The 21,868-nt window shown below is 47.7% G+C and overlaps 1 protein-coding gene across 1 annotated transcript; it reads left to right on the top strand.

Moving 5' to 3' along the window:
• The first annotated feature begins 2,243 nt into the window (after window positions 1-2,243).
• On the top strand, window positions 2,244-19,362 carry LOC127323438 (probable polyribonucleotide nucleotidyltransferase 1, chloroplastic). Its single transcript, XM_051351577.2, has 24 exons — window positions 2,244-2,605; window positions 2,927-2,995; window positions 3,649-3,755; window positions 3,851-3,893; window positions 3,973-4,056; window positions 4,193-4,257; window positions 4,364-4,520; window positions 5,077-5,133; window positions 5,730-5,843; window positions 6,552-6,812; window positions 13,272-13,346; window positions 14,049-14,162; window positions 14,721-14,813; window positions 15,555-15,733; window positions 16,101-16,284; window positions 16,400-16,447; window positions 16,554-16,626; window positions 17,149-17,222; window positions 17,309-17,416; window positions 17,480-17,574; window positions 17,730-17,793; window positions 18,009-18,062; window positions 18,147-18,188; window positions 18,636-19,362. The coding sequence occupies exons 1-24, from the start codon at window positions 2,324-2,326 to the stop codon at window positions 18,870-18,872; spliced, it is 2,679 nt and encodes an 892-aa protein (XP_051207537.1). The 5' UTR covers window positions 2,244-2,323; the 3' UTR covers window positions 18,873-19,362.
• The last annotated feature ends 2,506 nt before the right edge of the window (window positions 19,363-21,868 follow it).

Raw genomic sequence — 21,868 nt, forward strand, 5'->3', positions numbered from 1 at the left:
GGCACCCTGACATCACGGATTGGATTATCCCCAAATTTAAGTAAAACTGGTCGGTGATCCGATCTACTGTAGTCAAGGTTTTCAACAGTAACATCTGAAAATTTTGTTCTCCAAGCATCATAGGCGATGGCTCGATCAAGACGTTCTCTAATCCCACCCCTTTGCCAGGTAAATTTGTCACCACTGTACCCCAAATCAGTCAATCCACATTCAGCCAGAGCCTCTTGAAATGCAAGCAAAAACTGATTGGGTCTTGGTCTGCCTCCCTCCTTTTCAAAAGAATAAAACACTTCATTCAAATCTCCCATAACTAGCCAATGCATAGAGGTAACCTCTTTTAATTCTCTAAGACGGAGCCAGGACAAATGCTTATCCTCCCATCTTGGTTCTCCGTAGAAGCCAGTAAACCTCCACATATTCTCTTGTCCTACACCAATAAACACATCAATGTAATTATCCGTCTTGTGCCTTAATGAAAGAACAATCTCCTTCTTCCACAATAATAAGAGACCCCCTTTGCGCCCATCACTTCTCACCACCTCCTTATATTTCATGTCTAGCCTCCTTCTTAAATATTCAGCCAGCCATTCTTTCCAAGTGTGTTTCCATTAAAAAAATAACATCAGCCTCATGACGCTTCTGGATATTCACAAGCGCCGTCACAGCCGTGGCCTTTTGCAGACCACGACTGTTGAAACTTAGTAGTTTCATTGCTCCCGGACAGCTCCCTCATTTGAAGCCGCCGATAAATTTTGTGTTTCGTTATTCTTGTCCTTCTTTGTTCTTTTGGGCTGCTGAAATTTTCCGGGCGTACCCGTTGTTGCATCTTTCTCATTGAGCCCCGGCTCCAACTGGTTTACTATGCCAGCCACTCTAGACGCATTACCATCTCCTGTACCAACGTTTGTATGATCCCCAAACGTAAGTCTCTTCCGTGCATTGATGCTTGCTCTGAGTTCCTCATCCTCCTCCATATCATCTGTCATCAACGGATCCTGAGAATTGACATCATTATAGGCAGATCGTCCCCTACCTCTGCCCACAGGTGGAGCATGACCAGAGAAAGATCCACGGCCACCACCCCAACCTCTTCCTCTCCCTCTCCCTGCATGCCAAGATAAAATCTCCCCACTCTAATTTTGATTCCTCATGTTCACCTGTACCACATTCTTGATGCCAATGGCCCAACAAACCACAAGCACCACAGAACACAGGCAGTTTTTCATATTTCAGTTGGTACCAATCTCTTCTCTTGTCCTTTGTAATTGAGACAAACCGGACAAGCTTATTATCGACCTTTATTTTGGCTCTAACACGCGCAAACTCACCAATAAACCCAGCTGCGAGCTTCACTTGTACCTCTGTGATTTCACCAATAGACCTACACATACCCCTGATAATCGGATCCTTCAGATAATTGTCTGGCAACTGCATCACCCTAACCCAAACTGCAACTTTATCCAGGACAATTGATCTAGGGTTTTGGAACCCATCATATTCCTCCATGATCAAAGCATAATTATTTCGAAATAGCCAGGGACCCATATTCATCGCTTTGTCCCAATCACCCAAGCAACCGAATTGGACAGTAAAAAGATTTTTGTCTATCTTTCTCCACGCTACATCCTTAGCCGGGTTCCATGCAGATCGCATATCAGCATATAGAGCGCTAGGGCTAAACCCTCGGGACGTGTGTACCTTAGCAATTGCAAGCCACTTCGCCTTGGCTCCAGGATCAGGCGCTTCCTCCTCCCAGACAAAACCATCTGCTTCTTCTTCATGCAGATTTAATCTGCCAAGCAATTCCTCAACTTCTCCTTTTCCTCCCTCCTTTGAGTTACTCGGCTCCCCCTTCTCTTCCATCAGAGACGGCGATCAGGTTAAGCCGACGGAACTATGGAGAGGGAGAAACCGACTCGGAGACGCATTCGCGGCGGGAGAGCCCGCAACAGGGAAGACTCACGACGGGAAGTCCCACGGCAAGGGAGACTCTCGGCAGGGTAAACCGCCGGAGGACAGAAACCCTAGATTAGACTAGGAATTTGCGCGGGCTAACTCGCTGCTAACCAAAATTTGCACGGGCTTCATCATGCATCATCTGAAAATTCGAAATTCGAAATGCGGCAGCCCAAAACCCTAGGCAAGAAGAAAACCTGATATAAACCCCCCAGCAAACGAAACCGAAAGCGATAAGGTTCTGCGGCGCGTCGCCACCCTCTCGTCTCCCTCCCTCCCTCCCGCCTCCTTCCCCCATTCCTTTCCTTGCCGCTGTAAGCTCCACGACGCCCCACCCTCAAGCTCGCCTCCTACGGCCTCCCTCGCGATGCTCGCGAGCCCTGCCACGCTCCGCCATCTCCTCCTCCCGGCGCCGCCGCACCTCGCCTTCGGTACCCCGAACCCCGCGCCGCCGCTCCACGCGTGGCTCCCCATCTCCCGCCTCGCGCCGCCGCGCGTCGCGCATGCCTCCTCGCGCCGACCGCGACGGAGGGATGCGAGGGCTAGGGCTGTCGCTGCTGCAGGAGAGGAGGCGGCGGCGCCCGCGGAGGAGGCGAGCAGCTCCGGCCCGACCAAGTTCTCCGTGAAGATTCCCGTCGGCGACCGCCACGTGAGCCGCTAATTTATCCCCTCACTGTCTATTTTCCATTTGCCGCGGGCGGAATGCTATGTTCAATGTTTACGCATTGCCGTTTTGGGGTTCTGAAACGTTGTCCCGCGAGGCTTTCACGGGGTTTTTCTCATCGCGCATTTATCCGAAATGAAATGTAGTTTACGCGGCATACCTGTGCGGATTCCTTAGTGCTAATCCGTTTGTCTGATTGTTATGTCCCGATCGTCATTTGTCAGAGAGTTTTTACAGTTCTCATATATGTTTTTCCTCAGTACTTTGAGATGGTCTTTAACTGGGATTTTTTTTTTGGTCTCTCAGATATTGGTAGAGACGGGCCAGATTGGGAGGCAAGCGAGCGCGTCTGTAATGGTCACTGATGGAGAAACAGTAAGTGGAGTATATAAGTACTCTCTCCGATCCAAATTAATTGTCACAGATTTAGGCAAATTCATTGAACCCGCGACAACTAATTTGGATCTGAGGTAGTACCTCATTTGTGAATCAGCACATGCATAGCAGATTATGAAATCATTTAGCTGGCATAAACGCCCAAGTACTGAGATGCATGCTACAGATTTGAATGATTCGGTTACCCTGTTACGCGTGAGTGATTGTTTTTTGTATAATCGGTTGTAGACTTGCAGTTGTATCATGCCTCGCGCGCTACCTGTCTCAAAAATTAATTATGGGTGTTAGACTAGTAGTCCAATGTTTTGTAATGTGCCGATTTCATGCTTTCGGCTGAGCTGGAACCTGAACATTCTTGATTTTTTCTCCATCTCAGGCTCCCATGAATTCATTAATATTCTTAAATTCTGTGCTTGAACGTGCATTGCAGCCGGATAAACCTGCATTGCTTCTTATGTTCTTGTTCTTGAAATTTATTCATGCCAGTTCCAGAGGGCAGCAAGTTTTCCTACGCATATCACCATTTCAACTTTCTCATGTTCAACAAGGACATAGATCTTATCTTCATCACTAATTTCCAGTAACATTAAGACCTTTACATACCTAATTAAAATTTCTAATTGGCTTGGCAGATTGTCTACTGTTCTGTTTGTATGGCTGATACTCCAAGCGACCCTTCTGATTTTTTCCCAATGTCAGTTCACTATCAGGAGCGCCTTTCAGCTGCTGGAAGAACTAGGTACAGAACCTTAAGTACTTATTGCCCTTGTATTCATCAACTATCATCTGTTCGTGTATTTCATTCACTCTACTCTTATTTTTGATTGAATACAGTGGCGGTTTCTTTAAACGAGAAGGAAGGGCAAAAGACCACGAGGTTCATTATAAGAACTTTTACTACATTGCTTTGTTATGTTTGCCAGACCACTAGAGTTTCTTTCTTACTACACTTGCAGGTTTTAGTATGCAGATTGATAGATAGGCCTCTACGCCCTACTATGCCCAAGGGGTTCTATTACGAAACTCAGATTCTATCCTGGGTAATCCAATGTTTTTTTTGTATGCATACATCACATATACCATCATTTTGGTGTGTCGTTATTGCACCAATTACCTGATTTTTATTTGTGATCTTTATTGTTCATATGATGAAACAATAATTTCTTACTATTACAGGTTTTCAGTTATGATGGTATTCATTCCCCTGATTGCGTGGCTGTGACAGCTGCTGGTATAGCCATGTAGGTCTAATGGAAACTATCATAATAATCTAGTGATTTTTCATGTGTTTTGACTAAAATAACTATATTGTAGCTGCTTGTATTTATCACGAACCTATCTCTGCAGGGCACTCTCTGAAGTTCCAAATAAACAAACAATTGCTGGCGTAAGAATCGGTATGATTAACGACCAGTTTGTTGTTAACCCAACCACTGAACAAATGGAGGACTCGGAGTTGGACTTGATGATGGCTGGGACCGATAGTGCTATATTGATGATAGAGGTCTGTGCTCAACTTTTATTCGCAGTTGCACATATCCTTTCCCCAGACCGTTTCGTATGAAGAAACATATGTTTTTTGTGTTTGGTTATCAGTATATAAGTCTTCTAGATTTTCTTGATAGTTATGTATATTGATTTTCTGGAGATGAGAAGTTGACATAGTTTTATCACTGATCTAGCATGTAAAGTTACCAGATCTAAGCTTTACTGGTATAAGCCACACTGCTTTTATTTTGGCAATAAACCGCTCGTAGCTATTGGCAAGCCTTGTTTGGTTGACACCAAATTTTTTCCTACACTTAAAGATAGGTCAATTTGCGTGAACCAGGCTGTAGGTTCTTGTTTTGTCTTTCTGGGCAAATATGGGTAGCATATCATATCCTTTATATGGTTTTTTAATATGCTTCTCTGCCCTTGATTCGAAAGGTAGGTTAATTTAGGTAAACCAAGTTGTCTGTTGGTGATAGTTCAGTTATCTTGATTCTTTCACCCTCCTATTTATTATTTTCTGTCAATGGCACCTCTTGTTTTTCTGAGTTCTGACTAGTTCTTAGTAGGGATTCTGTGATTTTCTCACTGAGGAGAAGCTGCTTCAAGCCGTGGAAACAGGACAGGTTAGCTTATAACGTCTCGTTATGCTCTGCTTGTAGATATAAGTTTTTGCTATCCATAGTGCAGTTTCACAAATTATAGTCCATCTGATTGCAAGATGCTAGTGCTTAGCAGTTAATAGTCTAGTCAACCAAAAACAACAACAAATCAGCAACTTTTTGCCAAATATTTGAATTTTTTTTCTGTACAAACGCTTGCTGTTAGCTTTTGAAATTAGGGATCTGTGGTCCCTCTAATTAGTTACTTTTTAAGGGCAAGGACCTTTTATAGTACCTTCAAATGGAAGGAAAGTGAACCCTAAACATCAAGTTACTGAAACTTCCTCCAATGAGAGACCCAGGAGTTTATTCATTTGGAAGCATTTTTACAAGCTCTGTTCTCAACCAATTATTTATATTGCACATTTTTTTTTTGCTTTAGTTACTTGCTTAGCTGATGTGATAAGCCATCACCTCTTTTCATCCAGCTGTACAATAAATACTTTTTTCTGTCCAAAACATGCGACTTTTACTTTGTTTATCTTCTCAGGGCTCCTTTTTTACTTTGGTTATATTATATATGTTTCTTGTTTTGTGATTCTAATTCAAGTAAATATCAGGAGGCAATTCGAGAAATCTGCAAGGCAATTGATGTTCTTGTCAAGACCTGTGGGAAGAAGAAAATGGTTGAGGCTATCAATTTACCACCCCCTGAACTCTACAGGCATGTTGAAGTATGAACACACTGCAGCCCTTTATTTAATTGACTATATACTTTCCTAACTTTTGATAGGCCTATGTAACAGTTTCAAGTTCTTAATAGTCTTATAGTAAGTGAAAACAGCAATCATGCTATTGTTTTTAATTTTTGTGGTGAGCAGCGAGCAGTTGCTGCCTTGCTGTGACTAAAGATCTCAAATACCGGTCCTTCTCTATCCTACTTTCGGACATGTTTTGTCATTTTATTTCAGTAGTATATTGGCCATTCTTTGATATTAATTTATCAGTATCGCTGTTCTCACATGTTCTTTGTATAGGTGGTCAAATGGTCAGGTGGACTGAGAGGATTTTCATGGTGTCCAGATCTTACATTACATATGTCCTTTTCAATAGTTTACCTTATATTAGGCTATGTGTGCATCTCCTTGGTTGTCTCTTCTGGGTCTTATTATCCGTTCAAGTTATTAAGCCTTCCAAGAATGCTGGTGCTAAATTTAATGGCGGTAGAAAAATGCTTGTTCTAGTAATATTTGAACACCAACAGAGTTAACTACCAGCTGGAAAAAAGATAATTAATAGAAATAGAACATGCCTTCTACTCCCAAGACAGCATTTTGCATTGTTATTTAATCCACTTCCTTTTCCTAAAAAAATCAAGCGAAGTGTATTGTACTTTACTTTTCTGTACTCTCATTGTAATTTAAAGTGCTAATATTTTCCAGGATATCTCTGGAGATGAGTTAGTGAAGGCATTGCAAATAAAACAAAAAATTCCTCGAAGGAAAACTCTTTCAGCACTGGAGGAGAAAGTAATAACTATACTGTCAGAACAAGGCTATGTGTCCAAAGATGAGTCATCTGGACCCATTGAAAATGTAGCTGATATTGTTGAGGAGGAAGATGAGGACGAAATTATAGAGGATGGTGAAGTGGATGAAGGTGATGTTCACATCAAGCCAGTGTCAAGGAAGCCCCACCGTCAGGTGATGGTCATTATTTTGTTCTCACTGAATATGTGGTTTCGAGCAAGCCTTTCCGCGGTCCAGCAGCGATCTTGGAGGGCCAGCCAGAGGAAGAATTTGACCTTCTGGGGCGCCCAGGTGCGCCAGATGAAATTGGCCGCGGGGCACACCGTGGACCCGTGGAAAGTGGCCATGTAGGCAGATTTGGCAGAATATACTCCCGAGGCAGTCCACTTCCAGTTGAGCCGATCCGGCTCACCGCTGAGCATCGTGCCCTCGATCCTTCGCCAAAGGAGTAGGTATTCGCCGATCTCTTGGATACCCAGGTTGCCGTGTATGTCTGAGGCCCAAGTGTTTCCCTGCAGTCCATCGGCGACGGTGCGGGATTTGCGGCGTCTTTTTGGTATGCACTTGAACAGCGATGGCGCGATCTCACGCACCGAGCGGCCCTCAATCCATCGGTCGTCCCAGAACTTGGCGTCGCGGCCATTGCCGAGGATCATAGTCGTGGAAGCGAAGAACAGGGCCTGTTCTTGATCGGAGAATTGAAGCTCCAGGCCATGCCAGGCACGCCGGCCGTCCGTTCTGCTCAGCCAAAGCCAGCGTAAGCGCAGGGACATGCTGGTTCTCTCCAGGTCATGGACCCCCAGGCCACCGTAGGCTAGGGGACGGGCGACGCGCTGCCAATTGACATGGCAGTGCCCGCCATTGGCGGCCGCGCGTCCCGACCAGAGGAAGCCTCGCTCAATCTTGACGATGAGCTTGAGGATCTTCTTGGAAGGAGCCAGGACAAGCAGCTGGTGAATAGGGATCGCACCCAGGACGGATTTCACCAAGGCGAGGCGGCCAGCCTTGCCCATGAGGCCGGCCTTCCAGGTGGGTAATCTGCTTGCCACCTTGTCCACCATCGGCTGCAGTTGTCCGCTCGTGGGCTTGCGGATGGTGAGCGGAATGCCTAGGTAAGTGATGGGCAGCTCGGCGACAGGGGCAGTCCAAACAGGCGATGGCCGGCGCCGCCTCCTCTCGGGGCACAACGTATGAGAGTGGCCGTGCTCTTGCCGTAATTGACGTGCGATCCCGACGCGCGGCCAAAGAGCTCGAGCATGGCCTTGACGGCCTCGATCTCCTCCCGAGCGGGTGGCGTAACGAGAATGACGTCGTCGGCGTAGAGCGATATCGATGGTAGCACGCGACGTGGGTGTAGCCGGCGTAGCACTCCGAGCTCGGTGGCGCGGCGGAAAAGCCGTCCGAGGGTATCAACAATGAGGACGAACAGCCGTGGGGACAGCTGGTCTCCCTGGCGTAAGCCACGGCGGTGCCGCATTGACGGACTCCGGGTCGCCGTTGACCAAGACTCGGTGCCGGCGGAGGCTAGGAGCACGGCCAGCCACTCCAAGAAGCGATCACCGAAGCCATATTGCCGAAGCGCCTCGAAGAGGAAGGGCCATGACAGGAGTCGAAGGCGCGGGCCAGGTCAAGTTTGATGAGCGTACGTGGGCTCCTCGGTTGGTGCAGCAGCGAGCGCTCCGCGAACCAGGACGAAGTTGTCGTGTAGGCTCCTGCCGGCGATGAACGCGTTCTGGATGGGGCTGACGAGCTTGTCGAGCTTGGGGGCGAGGCGCAGGGCGAGGACTTTGGCGAAGAGCTTGGCCACGAGGTGTATGAGGCTGATGGGCCGGTAGTCGCGTAGCGTGGCCGGGCGCCCGGCATGTTTGGGCAGCAACGTGAGCAATGCCTGGTTCAGCTGGGCAAACCCGCGCCCGCGCATCTCGTAGAGTCGTTGGAATGCGGCGACAATGTCATGCTTAACAATGGTCCGGCAAGCGCGCAGAACTCGGCCGTAAATCCGTGCAGGCCGGTGCCTTGCGCGCGGGCAGGCGTTTAACGGCCTGCCAGATTTCCTCCTCGCCGAAGGGGGCCTCGAGGCAATCCAGGGTGGCGTCGGCTCGATCAGGTCCTGGAGGTGAAGAGTGCAATCGCGGCTCATGTCCGTGCCCGAAGCCCGTCAAAGTGTTGGAACGCAGCCTCGCCATGTGAGCTGGGTCGGTGAGCACCGTGCCATTGACGTCCAGGGCGTGAATCCTGTTCTTCTGCCTGCGGTAAGAGCACTGCCGATGGAAAAACGAGGTATTGGCATCGCCGTCCTTGAGGGCCGCAATCCGGGCACGCTGACGCGCGACCGTCCGTTCCAGGAAGCTGTGCCCAAATAACCTCGCTTAATCGCGTTGCGCAGCCCACTCCTCCCCGCGCGGTAAGCCGCCGGTCCTCCCGGGCTTTGTCAAATTTGAGCAAAGAACACCCCGGGAGATGGCGAGTTTATCTCTTATGCCGCCAACGGAGCGGCGCTCCAGCTCGTGAGGCATCGCGCCGTGGCCTGCAAGCGCAAGACCAAGCGTCGGAAGGGGTCTCTGTCCTCGACGGACTGCCATGCCATCGCGACAGTGGTCTCGAATCCATCAAGGCTAGTCCAAAAGTCCTCGAAGTGGAATCGGCGGTGGGTTGGCGGTAAGGGGGAGCAATGAGAGTAGCGGGCTATGATCGAGACCACAGATGCAATGCAACGTAGGTGGCGATGGGTGTCTTTGCTCCTCCCAGTCGACGGTGCAAAGCACGCGGTCGAGGTGGACAAGGGTCGGCGGAGATTGCTCGTTTGACCATGTGTATCGCCTTCCATTGAGGTAAACCTCTTTGAGAGCGAGGTCGTTTAGCAGCCGGCGAAAGCGCCCCATCATGCGCCTGTCAAGGTTCCCATTGCTCTTGTCATCGTCCTTGTAGATGAGGTTAAAGTCTCCACAAAGCATCCATGGCCCGGTGCACTCAGCGCGGATGTCACGCAGTTCCTGAAGGAATGTAATCTTGGCGGCATCGTCTTGTGGTCCGTAAACTACGGTGATCCACCAGGGGGCAGCCGTGGTCGTGGGCGTGCGGACCTTGGCGCTCGCCGCGTTCGCCGTGAACATCGGATCGGTGACGGTCACCTCTCGGTCCTCCAGGCGAGCAAGATGCCCCCACGGGTGCCCTCCGCCGGCAGGTAGACGTAGCCGTCGAACTCGGAGCCAAGCGTCTCGAGTACAATGTTCCTATGAATCAACTCCATTTTCGTCTCCTGGAAGCACACGATGGATGCATCGGTGGTGGCGAGGAGAGTGCGGATCGCGATTCTGCGTGCGCGGGCGTTGAGACCACGGACATTCCAAACAACAATCTTAAGGCCTAAATCCATTAAGACGAGATCGACAGGAATGTGTAGCACAACTAAGCCGTGATCGGCGCATCGGACGGCATGGGGAGCCCTGTGGAAGCAGTGGAGCCTGCACATCGACCGAGCGGCAATGGCCGTGAGGACGGCGAGTGGGATCGGAGCGGCGAAGACGTCGTCGAAGGCCTTCATCTCAGCCGCGGTGATCACCTCGGTTGGTGCCCACGATGCCGAGCGTGCGAAGAACCCGCACGTGCGCCCGTCGTTCACCGTGGGCGGCGGCGCGTTTGAGGAGGCCGTCGTCGATGCGTAACGGCCACGCCGCGGAGAGAAGTTCAGCGGTTGCCGGCGCGCCCTTCTCCCTGGCGTGGGGAGGGTCGAGTCAACATGCTTGGTCGCTGCAGTGAGGAAGTCGCCGAGCGTCCAGGGCACCGGAGGCTGGGTGGTGGTCGGTGGCGGCGGCGGTCGTGGCCTTGTTCTACGCATGGTGATCGGCGGAGAGGCGAAGCGGCTTGCATGCTCTTGACGCCGGGCTCGCGGAGATGCCGCCGGCAGCGGAGGCGGGCCGCCGAAGGATGGTGATGGGCCGTGTCTCGTGGGCCGTGGAGTTGGCCTCATCGCCAGGAGCATCCGAAGCGGGGCCAGGTTAGGGCGGGAAGGTCGGCAGCAGCTTGAAATGGCTCTTCGGTGTAGTGCGAGGTCGACACGAAAGGCGCCGACCGGTCTCCGAACCCTCCAAACCAAAGCGGAGGGGAGGTCCAAGCTAGCACCACCTGCCCCGACAAGTGATCCGCCGCAGGCCGTGGGCAGCTTGGCATGGCATGGAATCGGCAACTTCGCTTTCCAAAAGCATCCGAGAAGGGAGGGTGCACCGATCCCCATTGTCGCATTGGTCGGGCATGGCGTAAGAGGCCCCAGCCGTCGTTCCTCACCCGCGCTACACGCCGAGGGGGCCGGGCTTTCGGCGGGCCCCGGTGGATGTGGAGACGGGGGCTCGGCCGAATGGCGCAACGCCAGCTGCCGCGGCTGCGTGTGCAACGGTCTGCGGCTCTGATCCTGTCGGCACGGGGAGCGGTGGCGTGGCAGCTTTGGGCCTGTACTCCATCCTAGCAGTGGAGCTTTGACGAGCTTTGCCCTTACCCTTTTTGGCAAAGCGACGAGGACGGCGGGCCCCACGTTGAGCAGGCCAAGGGCCCACCAGTCTTTGCTGCAGCGGCGGCGCCGCCGCACGGCCCCAGGTGGCGTCGACGCCAACTCCGTCGGCCCGAGCGGCGCGCGGAGCGCCCGGCCCAATGGAGTCAATGGCCATGCCGTCGGCGCGACCATCGGGAGCACCTTCTCGTCCGGCGACGCTTTCGTCCGCGGCGGCGGAACGGCCGTGGCCGCCGCCCGGCCGCCGTTGCTCGGGTTACCATTGCCGCGTTGCCCGGCGCATCATCGTGGTCACCAGCCTGAGGAGGGCGCGTGCCGCCGTTTGTGCCGGCCCTGGTGGGCACGACGCGGATGTCGATGGAGTAGGTCAGCGTCCTGAGGGTGGGTGGCGCGGACGGGACGTGCGACGGGACGATCTCGACGATCTCCAAGACGGCTTGGGCGCGTATGGCGGACGGGTTGTTCGTGCGCGCCGTGGCGCGGAAGATGGCCATGTCGGTGCGGGATCTTGTCGCCGGGTGCAGCCGCTCGATCCAGCAGTCCGAGCCGAGGATGTGCTCCGCCGTGGAGAGGTGCCAGGCCTGGGCGGGGATGCCGCGGAGTTCCACCAACGCGTTGATCCAACCTGCCCGTGCCGGCGTGGGCGAGCTTGCTCCAAGGACGGAGGAGGAAGGAGAAGTTGGCAAAGGTTGACGAGATGCTCGCCGCGACGCGGTCCATGGTGGCTCGGTGGAGAAGAGGATCGGGAAGTCTTCGGGCGGTGTGGAGGTGAACGGTGAAGTCCCCGGGAGCAAGGTCAAACATGGCATAGAGGGCGTTTTCCATGTCGGTCGCGGACACGACGGGCCTGGTCCCTGTGATGGTGGCCACCATGGCGCGCTGCAGCGTGAGCTCAGCCTCCTCCATCTCGACAGAGCGAGAGAGGAGGACACGCACAGGCGCGGCGGCGGGTGGGGCGGGGGCAGGGGCCGCGGGCGGTGGAGAAGCCGTGATGGGGGCGGCGGCGGCGGCCTCGTCTCAAGCAGCGCCGGCGGTGGTTGAGGGCGTGCACGGCCGCCGTCACGGCGCTCCCGCGCGCGGTCAGCCTCGAGGCGGCGCCGCCGCCGCTCGCGTGCGCACGTCTCCCGGTCGGCGGAGGAGTGGCCGAGCACAAGGCAAGTGCGGCAGCGCACCTTGTTGGTGCGATCGCGGACGCGGTGGCCGGGGGTCGAGGCAGCGGAAGCGAGCTCGAGCTCCCCGGAGAGGTGCTGCGGCGGCGGGGCTTGGCGCGGGACGAGGTGGAGCGCGGCGCCGTGGTGCTGCGCGCGGCCGCCGATAGCCTTCGGCGTCGAGCTCGGCGGCGCGGTTGACACGGTGGACCTCGGAGCGTGGGCCGATGCGCGCGGAGGCCGGGATCCGCTCTCTCGCCGGCGACCTGCTCGCAGGCGCGGTCCTTTGACCGGCCGCGGGGGCAGGCGCAGCGGCGGCGGGAGGCGGGGTAGGGGTGGCGGCGACGTCGCGGTAGGTGCGGCTGGTGGAGCTCTCCCCTGCTTTGCGACCAGCTGCCTGAGACTATGCATCATCTTCTGCTGGAGTGCCCGTTTGCCAAGCAAGTTTGGCATGAGGTGCTCTCCTGGCTTCGGATGACATGTAGGATCCCTGGCGCCGAGGACGCCTCGCTCAGTGACTGGATGGCAAAGGTCAAGCCTGCACTCCCAAAGCCGCTTCGGAAAGGGTTCGCATCAGCCTCCTTGCTCATACCATGGATGCTCTGGAAACACAGAAACGACTGCGTGTTTGACAGGGCCCAGCCATCGACGCAGACACTGCTCGCCAACATCAAGGAAGAAGCTTGTCTCTGGGCAAGGGCGGGTGCTCTAGGACTGAGAGCCGTCCTTCCAACCAGCTGGGATGTGCACTAGGCATACCATCCCCTACCCTGTATCACCGTCTCCTAGGAGATTTGTAATTACAACTCTTTCTTTTCAATGAAATGAAGCGCAAAGGTCCTTTGCGTTTTCTCGAAAAAAATATGTGGTTTTGTGACTCAAGTTCTATTTGTTTTTCTTTGTGATACTTTTTTTTAGCTTAGCATCTCATGCACAATTTTCATTCGCTGCTTTCACTGAACCACTGTTTCTTCTATGTAGTTATTCTCAGAAGTTGATGTCAAGCTAGTCTTCAAGGAAGTGTCATCCAAATATTTGCGAAGGCGGATTGTAGAGGTATTTAATTTTCCTTATCATCTGAAGGTCATAGCCGCTAAGATTTTCTATTGACCTAAATGTTAGTGCTACCATACTTCGTTTTATCTATTAGAGCATTTTTTAAGTAGGAAATTTTCATGTGCATACTACCTGTTTGCAACTTCGAAATACTGCAGCGCATCGTACTCCGGAAAGTTAGTCACGGTGAATGATCAGATACAAAGCATGCTACTCTTGAAAGTTAAGGCTATGTAATGTCAAGATAGTAAGAAATACAGTGTGGGCACAGTACTACTGCTGCTGCATAAGAATCAGAAATCAGATAGAGTGTTATACTTCTAGTTACAAGGGCTGACTTTCTTGCAATGTTACATTTGGGTCACTAAGACGATTCATCAGCCTTGAAAATGATTCCATGAATGTTGCGTTGATAGGAGGCACCGCTGTTAATGGTTATGGCAAAATGGTTTAGTTGCATAACACTAGTAGAGGACTGTCTCTGTAAAGAATATGGCTGCCCCACCACACAGCAGTGAGCACGTGCAGCAATGTCTGCCTGCATGGTCTCTACTAGTTAACAGTTGCAGGGTTTATGTATACATTAGTAACATTACCTTGTAGAACTTTTCCTAGGACCAATAGACTTCCTACTTAAATTTATCTTCCTGTGGTTTATGCTACTATTATTAATGTTTTTCATGAATGTTGCTCAAACTTCAGGGTGGAAAGCGAAGTGATGGACGGAGTCCTTGTGAGCTTCGGCCTATTAATTCTCAATGTAGATTACTTCCACGGGCACATGGCAGTGCACTGTTCACAAGGGGAGAAACACAGGTAAGGTAATACACTTCATTTGGCAGTCTATAGCCAGGACTTGAACTCGAGACCTTAGGCTCTGATACTACGTAATGCTTCATGCACTAGCCAAAACAACCAAAAGTCCGAGCTGATGGAAAGAGCTAGGTCATCCACATATACACTTAAACACAACTGATATTCCTCACAACATAACCTTTATCATTTTTTCTTGCATATCATGGTGTTATTGTCTCACTACTAAACGTGTTTGATCCCTCATCTTTTAGCAATGTTGCATGTGTATTTATTTGTATATCTGTATATTTCTTGGAACCACAAATTGGTTTGTTGTTGCAGTCAATACTTGTTGAGACCTATGTAGATCTAATATATTCTGAGTAGTAATTTCGACTTAACAATTTTTTGCAATTGCGATGCAAAGGTGCAAAAATACTCATCACCCTAATCACAATTGCACAAGAGTAGCTGCACATGTCTACTGTTTTCTCTTCAAGCAGGGACAGTTTCTGCTTGAGTTAAACACATTACATCTACAATCCATATGTTCTTAACATTTCTCATTTAATCACGCAGGCACTGGCCGTGGTCACTTTAGGTGACTATCAGATGGCTCAAAGAATTGATACCCTTGTTGACACCGAGGAATCAAAAAGTTTCTATCTTCAGGTACATGGTAGAAATGTTGGTTGATGATATATCATCTTGCTTTGTCAGTTTCCCATCTCTAAAGGTCAAAAGTCTTCATCCATTGTTTCTTATATAGTATCACTGATGAAAAATGACTTCTGCAGTTCTCTGTTGGGATTTAGATAGTTCCATTTACTAGGGCAGTTCTTTTCAACTAGTCAATACATTTGGATCTGGTAAATGTAGATCTATTAACTAGCTTTTATCATATGGTAAAGAGTGAAAATGATGTAGTTGTATATTAGACGTATTTGAAGTATGATGTAAAGCTGTGAAGATACTGCTACTACTTCCTAGTTTAATCAGTTCTTTTCTGAATACTATATTGCTCTCATGGTTTATAACAAACGCACTTAGTCTGTTCAACTGGAGAAAACCGAGGATTGGCGCCACTGCCAGGTTCTTTCTGGTTCAGCTGATGGAGTTCTTTTCCAAGAGAAAAATATTAGTATGGAAAATTCCCTGTCATAAGAGTCGAGTTTGGGACACCCCACTTATCCAATATGGTTCCAGCAGGTGCTTTTCAGTGATTTGCTCAGTAGTTTAGGCAATACGTATTAATATTAAAATACTGTGCAGTGAGCCGCTCCAAGACTGTTGTATGCATGTCTTACATACCATGAGATGAATTGACCGGTTCGTCTATTGTGTTGTAGACTGCTGTATGCATATATCCCATGAGTACACATTTTTAGTTAATTGTTGTGTTAAATACTGCAGTACACATTCCCGCCATCATCTGTTGGTGAAGTTGGTCGAACTGGAGCACCTAATAGGAGAGAGATAGGTCATGGTATGCTTGCAGAAAGGGCGCTGGAACCGATTTTACCTTCAGAAAAGGACTTTCCGTACACCATTCGTGTGGAGAGTACTATCACTGAAAGTAATGGCTCATCTAGGTAATGACCATTTCATGCTTTCTTCCATTATTGTTTGCACATTTTTCCATTGGCGAAGGTTTTATAGAGTTGACACTTGATGTAGTACCACCATGTTCTCTTTAAATCACTATTACTATCATGTGTACTGTTACTTGCCACCTCCCTATTGGACTTGTTATAATATAGATCCTGCCACAGGTCAGGTGCACAAATTTATTATCCTTTCGTGCAGGCTGCAGGATAGCCTGATCTTTTACTCAATGTTCCTACTTCCTCATAAGAGCAGAACATCATTTTTCTTGCATGTAGTATATCCTGCACTTTATTTTTTACTCCTAAATTGGCAAGATATCTCTGGTAATATGTTTCTGTTATATTTCACCAGCATGGCTTCTGTCTGTGGAGGTTGTTTAGCACTTCAAGATGCTGGTGTTCCAATAAAGTTCCCTGTAGCTGGAATAGCAATGGGCTTGGTTCTTGAAACTCAGCAATTCGGTGGAGACGGTACACCACTTATTCTTTCTGATATTACTGGATCTGAAGATGCCTCTGGTGACATGGATTTCAAGGTGTAACATGTATTCTACCCTAGTTTGTTTTTCCCTCGTATAAATGCAGTAGCATGGTTAATGGTTGATTCCTTTTGAATCTTTTAATTTGTTTACCAGTCCACTCCTCTTTCAGGTTGCCGGTAATGATCATGGTATTTCTGCTTTCCAAATGGACATCAAGGTTGTAATTACTAACGACTAGATGAACCAACATTTGTCTTGTAATATGCTATTAGGTGGCATAAAATCAACGATGAAGTCATCTTTGTGCATGTTATGCTTGGCAGGTGGTGGGAATAACTCTAGCTGTAATGGAACAAGCACTTCGTCAAGCTAGAGATGGTAGAAAGCATATTCTAAGTAAGTCTGTAGTCTGCGCTTGACCTTCAATCTTGCTTTATTATTTGTGTATACCATGCTCGAAATTTCTAACCCAGCTTTATGATACTTGTGAGTTGTGACAGATACCAGCGAACCTACGATACATTGTAACTAAACTGCAAGTCATAATATTAACAGGAAGAAAGAAAATGTAAATTATAGCGACTCACCGAAGTTGTACTGTAAGGCCTGAGCATTTTAATCTGTTGGTGTTGCGTATAAACATCAAAATCAACTTATATTTTGTGTTAGTTTTGGATGAGGAATATGCCGTGCATATCTTTTTTAGATGGATCACCTTAGGTGACATCATTTGTGAAGGTAGCTACTAAATAAAATGTGAGAGGCCTATTAAAAAACTTCCAATAGTATACATGATTGGAGCCTTCATGGATAACAAACTCTCTATTCTTATGCAATTATGGTGAAAATGCCATTTGTACTCCAATTTTCTAATGGATTTCGGGTATTTGATCTGATGTTACATTTCACTGTCTTCAGATGAAATGTCAAAATGTTCACCCCCACCAGCTAAAGCACTGTCTCCCTATGCTCCCGTAATACATATTATGAAGGTTGGTATATTGTTTGTGAAACATGGTGATTTTTGTATTTTCTTGCAATTGTAATTTAAACTTGTCTGGAATTGTTCTTATAAAAGGTCAAACCTAACAAGGTGAGTTTAATAATTGGTTCTGGCGGAAGGACAATAAAAAGCATAATTGAGGAGACCGGAGTATATGGTATTGATGCCCGAGATGATGGCACGGTAAGGAGAACTTAATGATAACCTTTGAAGTTTTCAAAGTACAATCTGACACTCTTTTGGCAGGTAAAAATTACTGCAAGGGACATAGAAAGCTTAGAGAAGTCAAAAACTATAATAGCTAATCTTACCATGGTTCCAAAAGTTGGAGAAATTTTCAGGTGTCCATTTGTTTTATCCCTTGGTTTTTATGTGCATATGATATATTCATATTGTAGTATTGCACTATTGCTTCCTGTAGATTTAGTAAGTACTTGCTTTTAACTGAACATTTCCGGGATTTAGCTAATGAAAACTCTTGAAAATTCAATTGCAGGAACTGTGAGATCAAAACAATTGCTCCCTACGGAGCTTTTGTGGAAATTGCACCTGGGCGTGAGGTGAGCAGCTACCGAAACTAACTTTATGAATTCCAATGTTAACATATTTATTGCACTTCCATAATACAAAGGAAGTAATGCTGCTTCTAATTGACAAATCCGCGTGGCCCCATTGGGCCTCTAACGATTCGACTAGTAGTTTCCGTACACAAAGTTATCTCCTGTTAATTTTGATTATCTTGCTGCCATAATCGCATCCTTAACTCAATGTGCAGGGTTTATGTCATATCAGCGAGTTAAGTTCGAGTTGGTTGGCCAAGGCTGAGGATGTGAGAAAATATTTGTTTGTTTGTTTGTTTGTTTTGATTCCTCTTGTGTGTTAAAGTTAGCCAACTCTTTGTTGTTCTTTTCAGGCTTATAAAGTTGGAGATCGTATTGATGTCAAGCTTATTGAGGTTTGTAGTTCTGTTTGAAGTGTAAACTCAACATGAATGCTAAGTAAATCCAGGAAAAGTTGCACCTTTGGTATATGCTGCTGGTACATATAGATGGTGAATCAATGGTTGCCAAAAGGCCACATATTGCTGAAACTTTCAACCGGTGCATGATTTCACTGGTTTTAATCTTGTCAAATTATAGAGTATAGGTTACTGTTGGCGATAATTTTAGCTGTCTTTTTTATGTTAACCAGTGGCATCGAATATTGTATAGTAACTGTTCTCTCATTTTTTCAATTTCCCAGCTAGCAAGCAAGATAGTTTGCAATTGCTATAGGTCTCTATAATGCTTAGGCTATACTATTCCTAACTCTACCACTGCAAATACCATTTGGTAAATTTATCTGATTACATTTTGACCATCTCTGCTTTCTGAATGTCTATTTTCTGAACTTTCTGAACCAGATAAATGACAAGGGTCAACTTCGACTAAGTTGCAAAGCCTTGCTTCCTGATGCAAACCAAGAACCAGGCAGCAACAAGCAGCAAGTGAGCGGTCCGACGAAAGAAAAGATAGTGTACAAAGATGATATCATTAAGGTGACCACAAGAAGATCCAGACGCAAGAAAGAAGGTGAGCCGTCTGCAGCTGAAAATGCCACATCAAAGACCCTTGAAAACAGCACAGCCGAAAATGCCTAAGGATTTGGTTTCACAAGACAGCTAGATGGTAAAGAAACAGGGTGACACAAGCAACATGCGGCTTCATCACACGGATTGCCTGAGAAGACTAGGCCACTTACTAGGACTGCAACAACAGCCACTAACTAGGATTGCAACAACATTCAGTGACCGTGTGGCTGGAATTACATGGCAATGCTGGCTAAGCAGATAACCCACTCTAAATTGGATTCCTGCAAAAGGGGAACTGTTGATATGTTCAAGTCTTGCCCTATGATGTGCCAAATGAAGATGCCAGTGGATTCAGGTTGCTGCTTCAACATGCAACATTTTGACTGTGTTTCACGTCCTGCATTTTTCTGACCAAGGTCGTAGTGCAGCAAGGAGTGCCTACAGTGGTTTTGATTCATTACCTTTAGCACGAACATGGTAGAATGTTAGTGAACTTATATTCGCAACAGAAAATTTTGTCCTCGTCTGAGCTTTTAATCTTGGGTGGCTTTATCATTAATTTATGTTATTCCCGCAAAAAAAAAACACGTGTGTGCACGCCCTGATCTAGTGTAGGCTTTAACTCGTTGATCCTCATCGAGCGGAAGGCAACATGCTTGATGATCAATACGACCAACAAAAAGAAACTCGTTGGTCGTTGTTTGATTTATGAAAAAAAACACAGAATGTTTTCCCTATACCTGACTTAATTTAGGGCAAAGCACTACACACTTAATTTGGATGAAAATCCACCTGTAAAGGAGCTCATCATTTTGCCAAGTGAAGCATACACTTCCGAAATAAAGTACATGGGGCCACTGATCCATGATTCCAATGACTATTTCATATCGGCGGGGAATTCAAATATCAAACATGTTTAAAGATGCATTGTCGGCAGAGGCACTTGCGCTCAAACATGGCGTTCTCGTGGCACCGACTATGGGCTACAATAGGATTATATTCTCATTGGATTGCATGGACGTGATTAAGATGATGCACGAGGGAGGTAATTGCAGCGTTGTTGCAGCGGTAATGCTTGATGACTGCTATTACTTAGATTATGATTTTCCTAGTGTTCAGTTTGAAGATTCTTTCGAGAACCAAATGCTGTAACCCATGAGTTGGCTAGGGTAGTGAGGGGATGAACAAACTTGGCTTGATAACCCTCCAGACCTTCTTGTATCTCTTCTTCACAGAACTATAGTTTCAAATGAATGAAGAGGTTTCAAGGTTCAAAAAAAGAAAAACTTGCAAATAATCTTTTGAAACGTGGAATACTACACAAAACAATGTCACGGCCCATGGAAGTTGCTCAAACACCAAGACTGCTAAGTCCAAATTTCCTAAACCAAATCATGTTGTGAATTTGAGTGTTGGATGGACTTTTGGCATGAGCTGCCGGGCAAAGACAACAAGTGCGTTGAAGCGTGTAAGAGCATCTCGAGGGCAGCGCCCCCAATAGGCCGTCCGGCTTGGGGCATTGTATTGGGGGCGGTTCTCCCCCCTAATACACATTTTTTTATAAACAATTGAATTCATGAATTAAAAGGAACAATCAAATTTCATTCAAATTCTTAGGAAATTTTATTGACTTGAACCAAATTTAAATAAAAAACCTAATCTAAACCCTAGATCTAGCTGTGCCAGTCAAAGACGTTGTAGTCAAGCATGTCGCCGCGCTCATCATCATCGCCGCCGAGGTCGGTGTAGTTCTCCCGTGTAGGGCAGTCGACACGATGTCTGCCGAATTAAGTAGAGCAGCGTTGACTCGTCACCTTGTCGTTGTAGTCGCGTAGAAGGGACGACACACGGAACTTTGTGAGACACGCAAGCTCCTCCTCCTTTTCCTTCTTTGATGGTGGCAGCGGGTTCTTCGGCTTCTTGGGGTGCCGGTGGGAGAGGCGGCCCTGCGGCCGTGATGACGGCTCCCCAAACTAAATATGGGTAGAGGAGAGAGACTGTTCTGGTGCTAAAAATGTTTTCACTTTTGCGGCATACCCAAAACCTGATACACATGATTTGAGCTTCTAATCATCTCATTCATTTGTTCATATGCAATGCGAATTACTCTAAATAAATTAATAAACATGAATAAAACTGGACACAAATAGTACATCATTATTACAAATTTTAAAATTCTTCACATAGTTTATCCCAAGAATTTCATCAATCACAACACCAAGTACATCCAAACCGAAATAGGAACATAGAAAAATAATTGATGAACTTGTTAGCCATTCCACTATCGGCACTCCTTGATGAAATCATCTCCAAGTTTTGGATGAGTCCCCCGATCTCCTGAATTTTATAGTGCAGCTGAAGGAACCTTCTGATGTCTGTCTTGTTCCCCTTTTGGATATATTCACCACCATTCCCATGAAATCAGAAGTATACTCCACATTCTTTTATCACACTCATTCTCCATGATCATACTCCCCAAAATCATACAAGCTATCATGATCCTCCAAAGCGTCTCTTAGCACAAAAATTGATCCGGTCCTCACCCAATAGAAAATTGGCTTCCAAGTTTCCAAATGCATACTCCACGTCCTTCCTAGCAGATGGTTGAGCATTGCGAAAGTGAAGTTGTTCGTTACCCTGGGATTTTAAATTGCTTGATAAATGTTCCCCATTCTAGAAATAACCATTTGCTAACCTTGCAAAGAGTAATGATCGTTGCGGGCTTGCGGCACAATGATGTCAATGCAAGCTCCAGGTAATCCAATATAGGCCTGCTAAAACAATGTCTCATGATGGGCAACAACTTCAAGGATAATGGTTAGATCACAGACATTGGCCAGTGAACTGCCCATGCCATGTCGCATGGCTCTTCCACTTTTAGTGCATACAAACAACTGAGCTGCGCATGCCATATCGCATGGCTCTTCCACTTCTAGTACAAACAATTGAGCCTTTCATCCCTAAAACAACATTTGAGGAGTTTCCCTGTGCATCATGAGATCCGTGACCGCCACACTCACGATCAACTTAAGGCAGATTGATTGAGCACCATCAGGCATTGGCAG

The sequence above is a fragment of the Lolium perenne genome, chromosome 2 (assembly GCF_019359855.2).
Source record: "Lolium perenne isolate Kyuss_39 chromosome 2, Kyuss_2.0, whole genome shotgun sequence".
In the NCBI taxonomy this organism is placed as follows: Eukaryota; Viridiplantae; Streptophyta; class Magnoliopsida; order Poales; family Poaceae; genus Lolium; species Lolium perenne.

What these genes read in the sequence shown, in the direction of transcription:
- LOC127323438 (XM_051351577.2), top strand. Translation starts at nt 2,324, where the DNA reads ATGCTCGCGAGCCCTGCCACGCTCCGCCATCTCCTCCTCCCGGCGCCG. An exon ending in TGGTCACTGATGGAGAAACA is followed by an intron (nt 2,996 to 3,648) that starts GTAAGTGGAGTA and finishes TTGGCTTGGCAG; the next exon opens with ATTGTCTACTGTTCTGTTTG. An exon ending in TGCGAAGGCGGATTGTAGAG is followed by an intron (nt 13,347 to 14,048) that starts GTATTTAATTTT and finishes CTCAAACTTCAG; the next exon opens with GGTGGAAAGCGAAGTGATGG.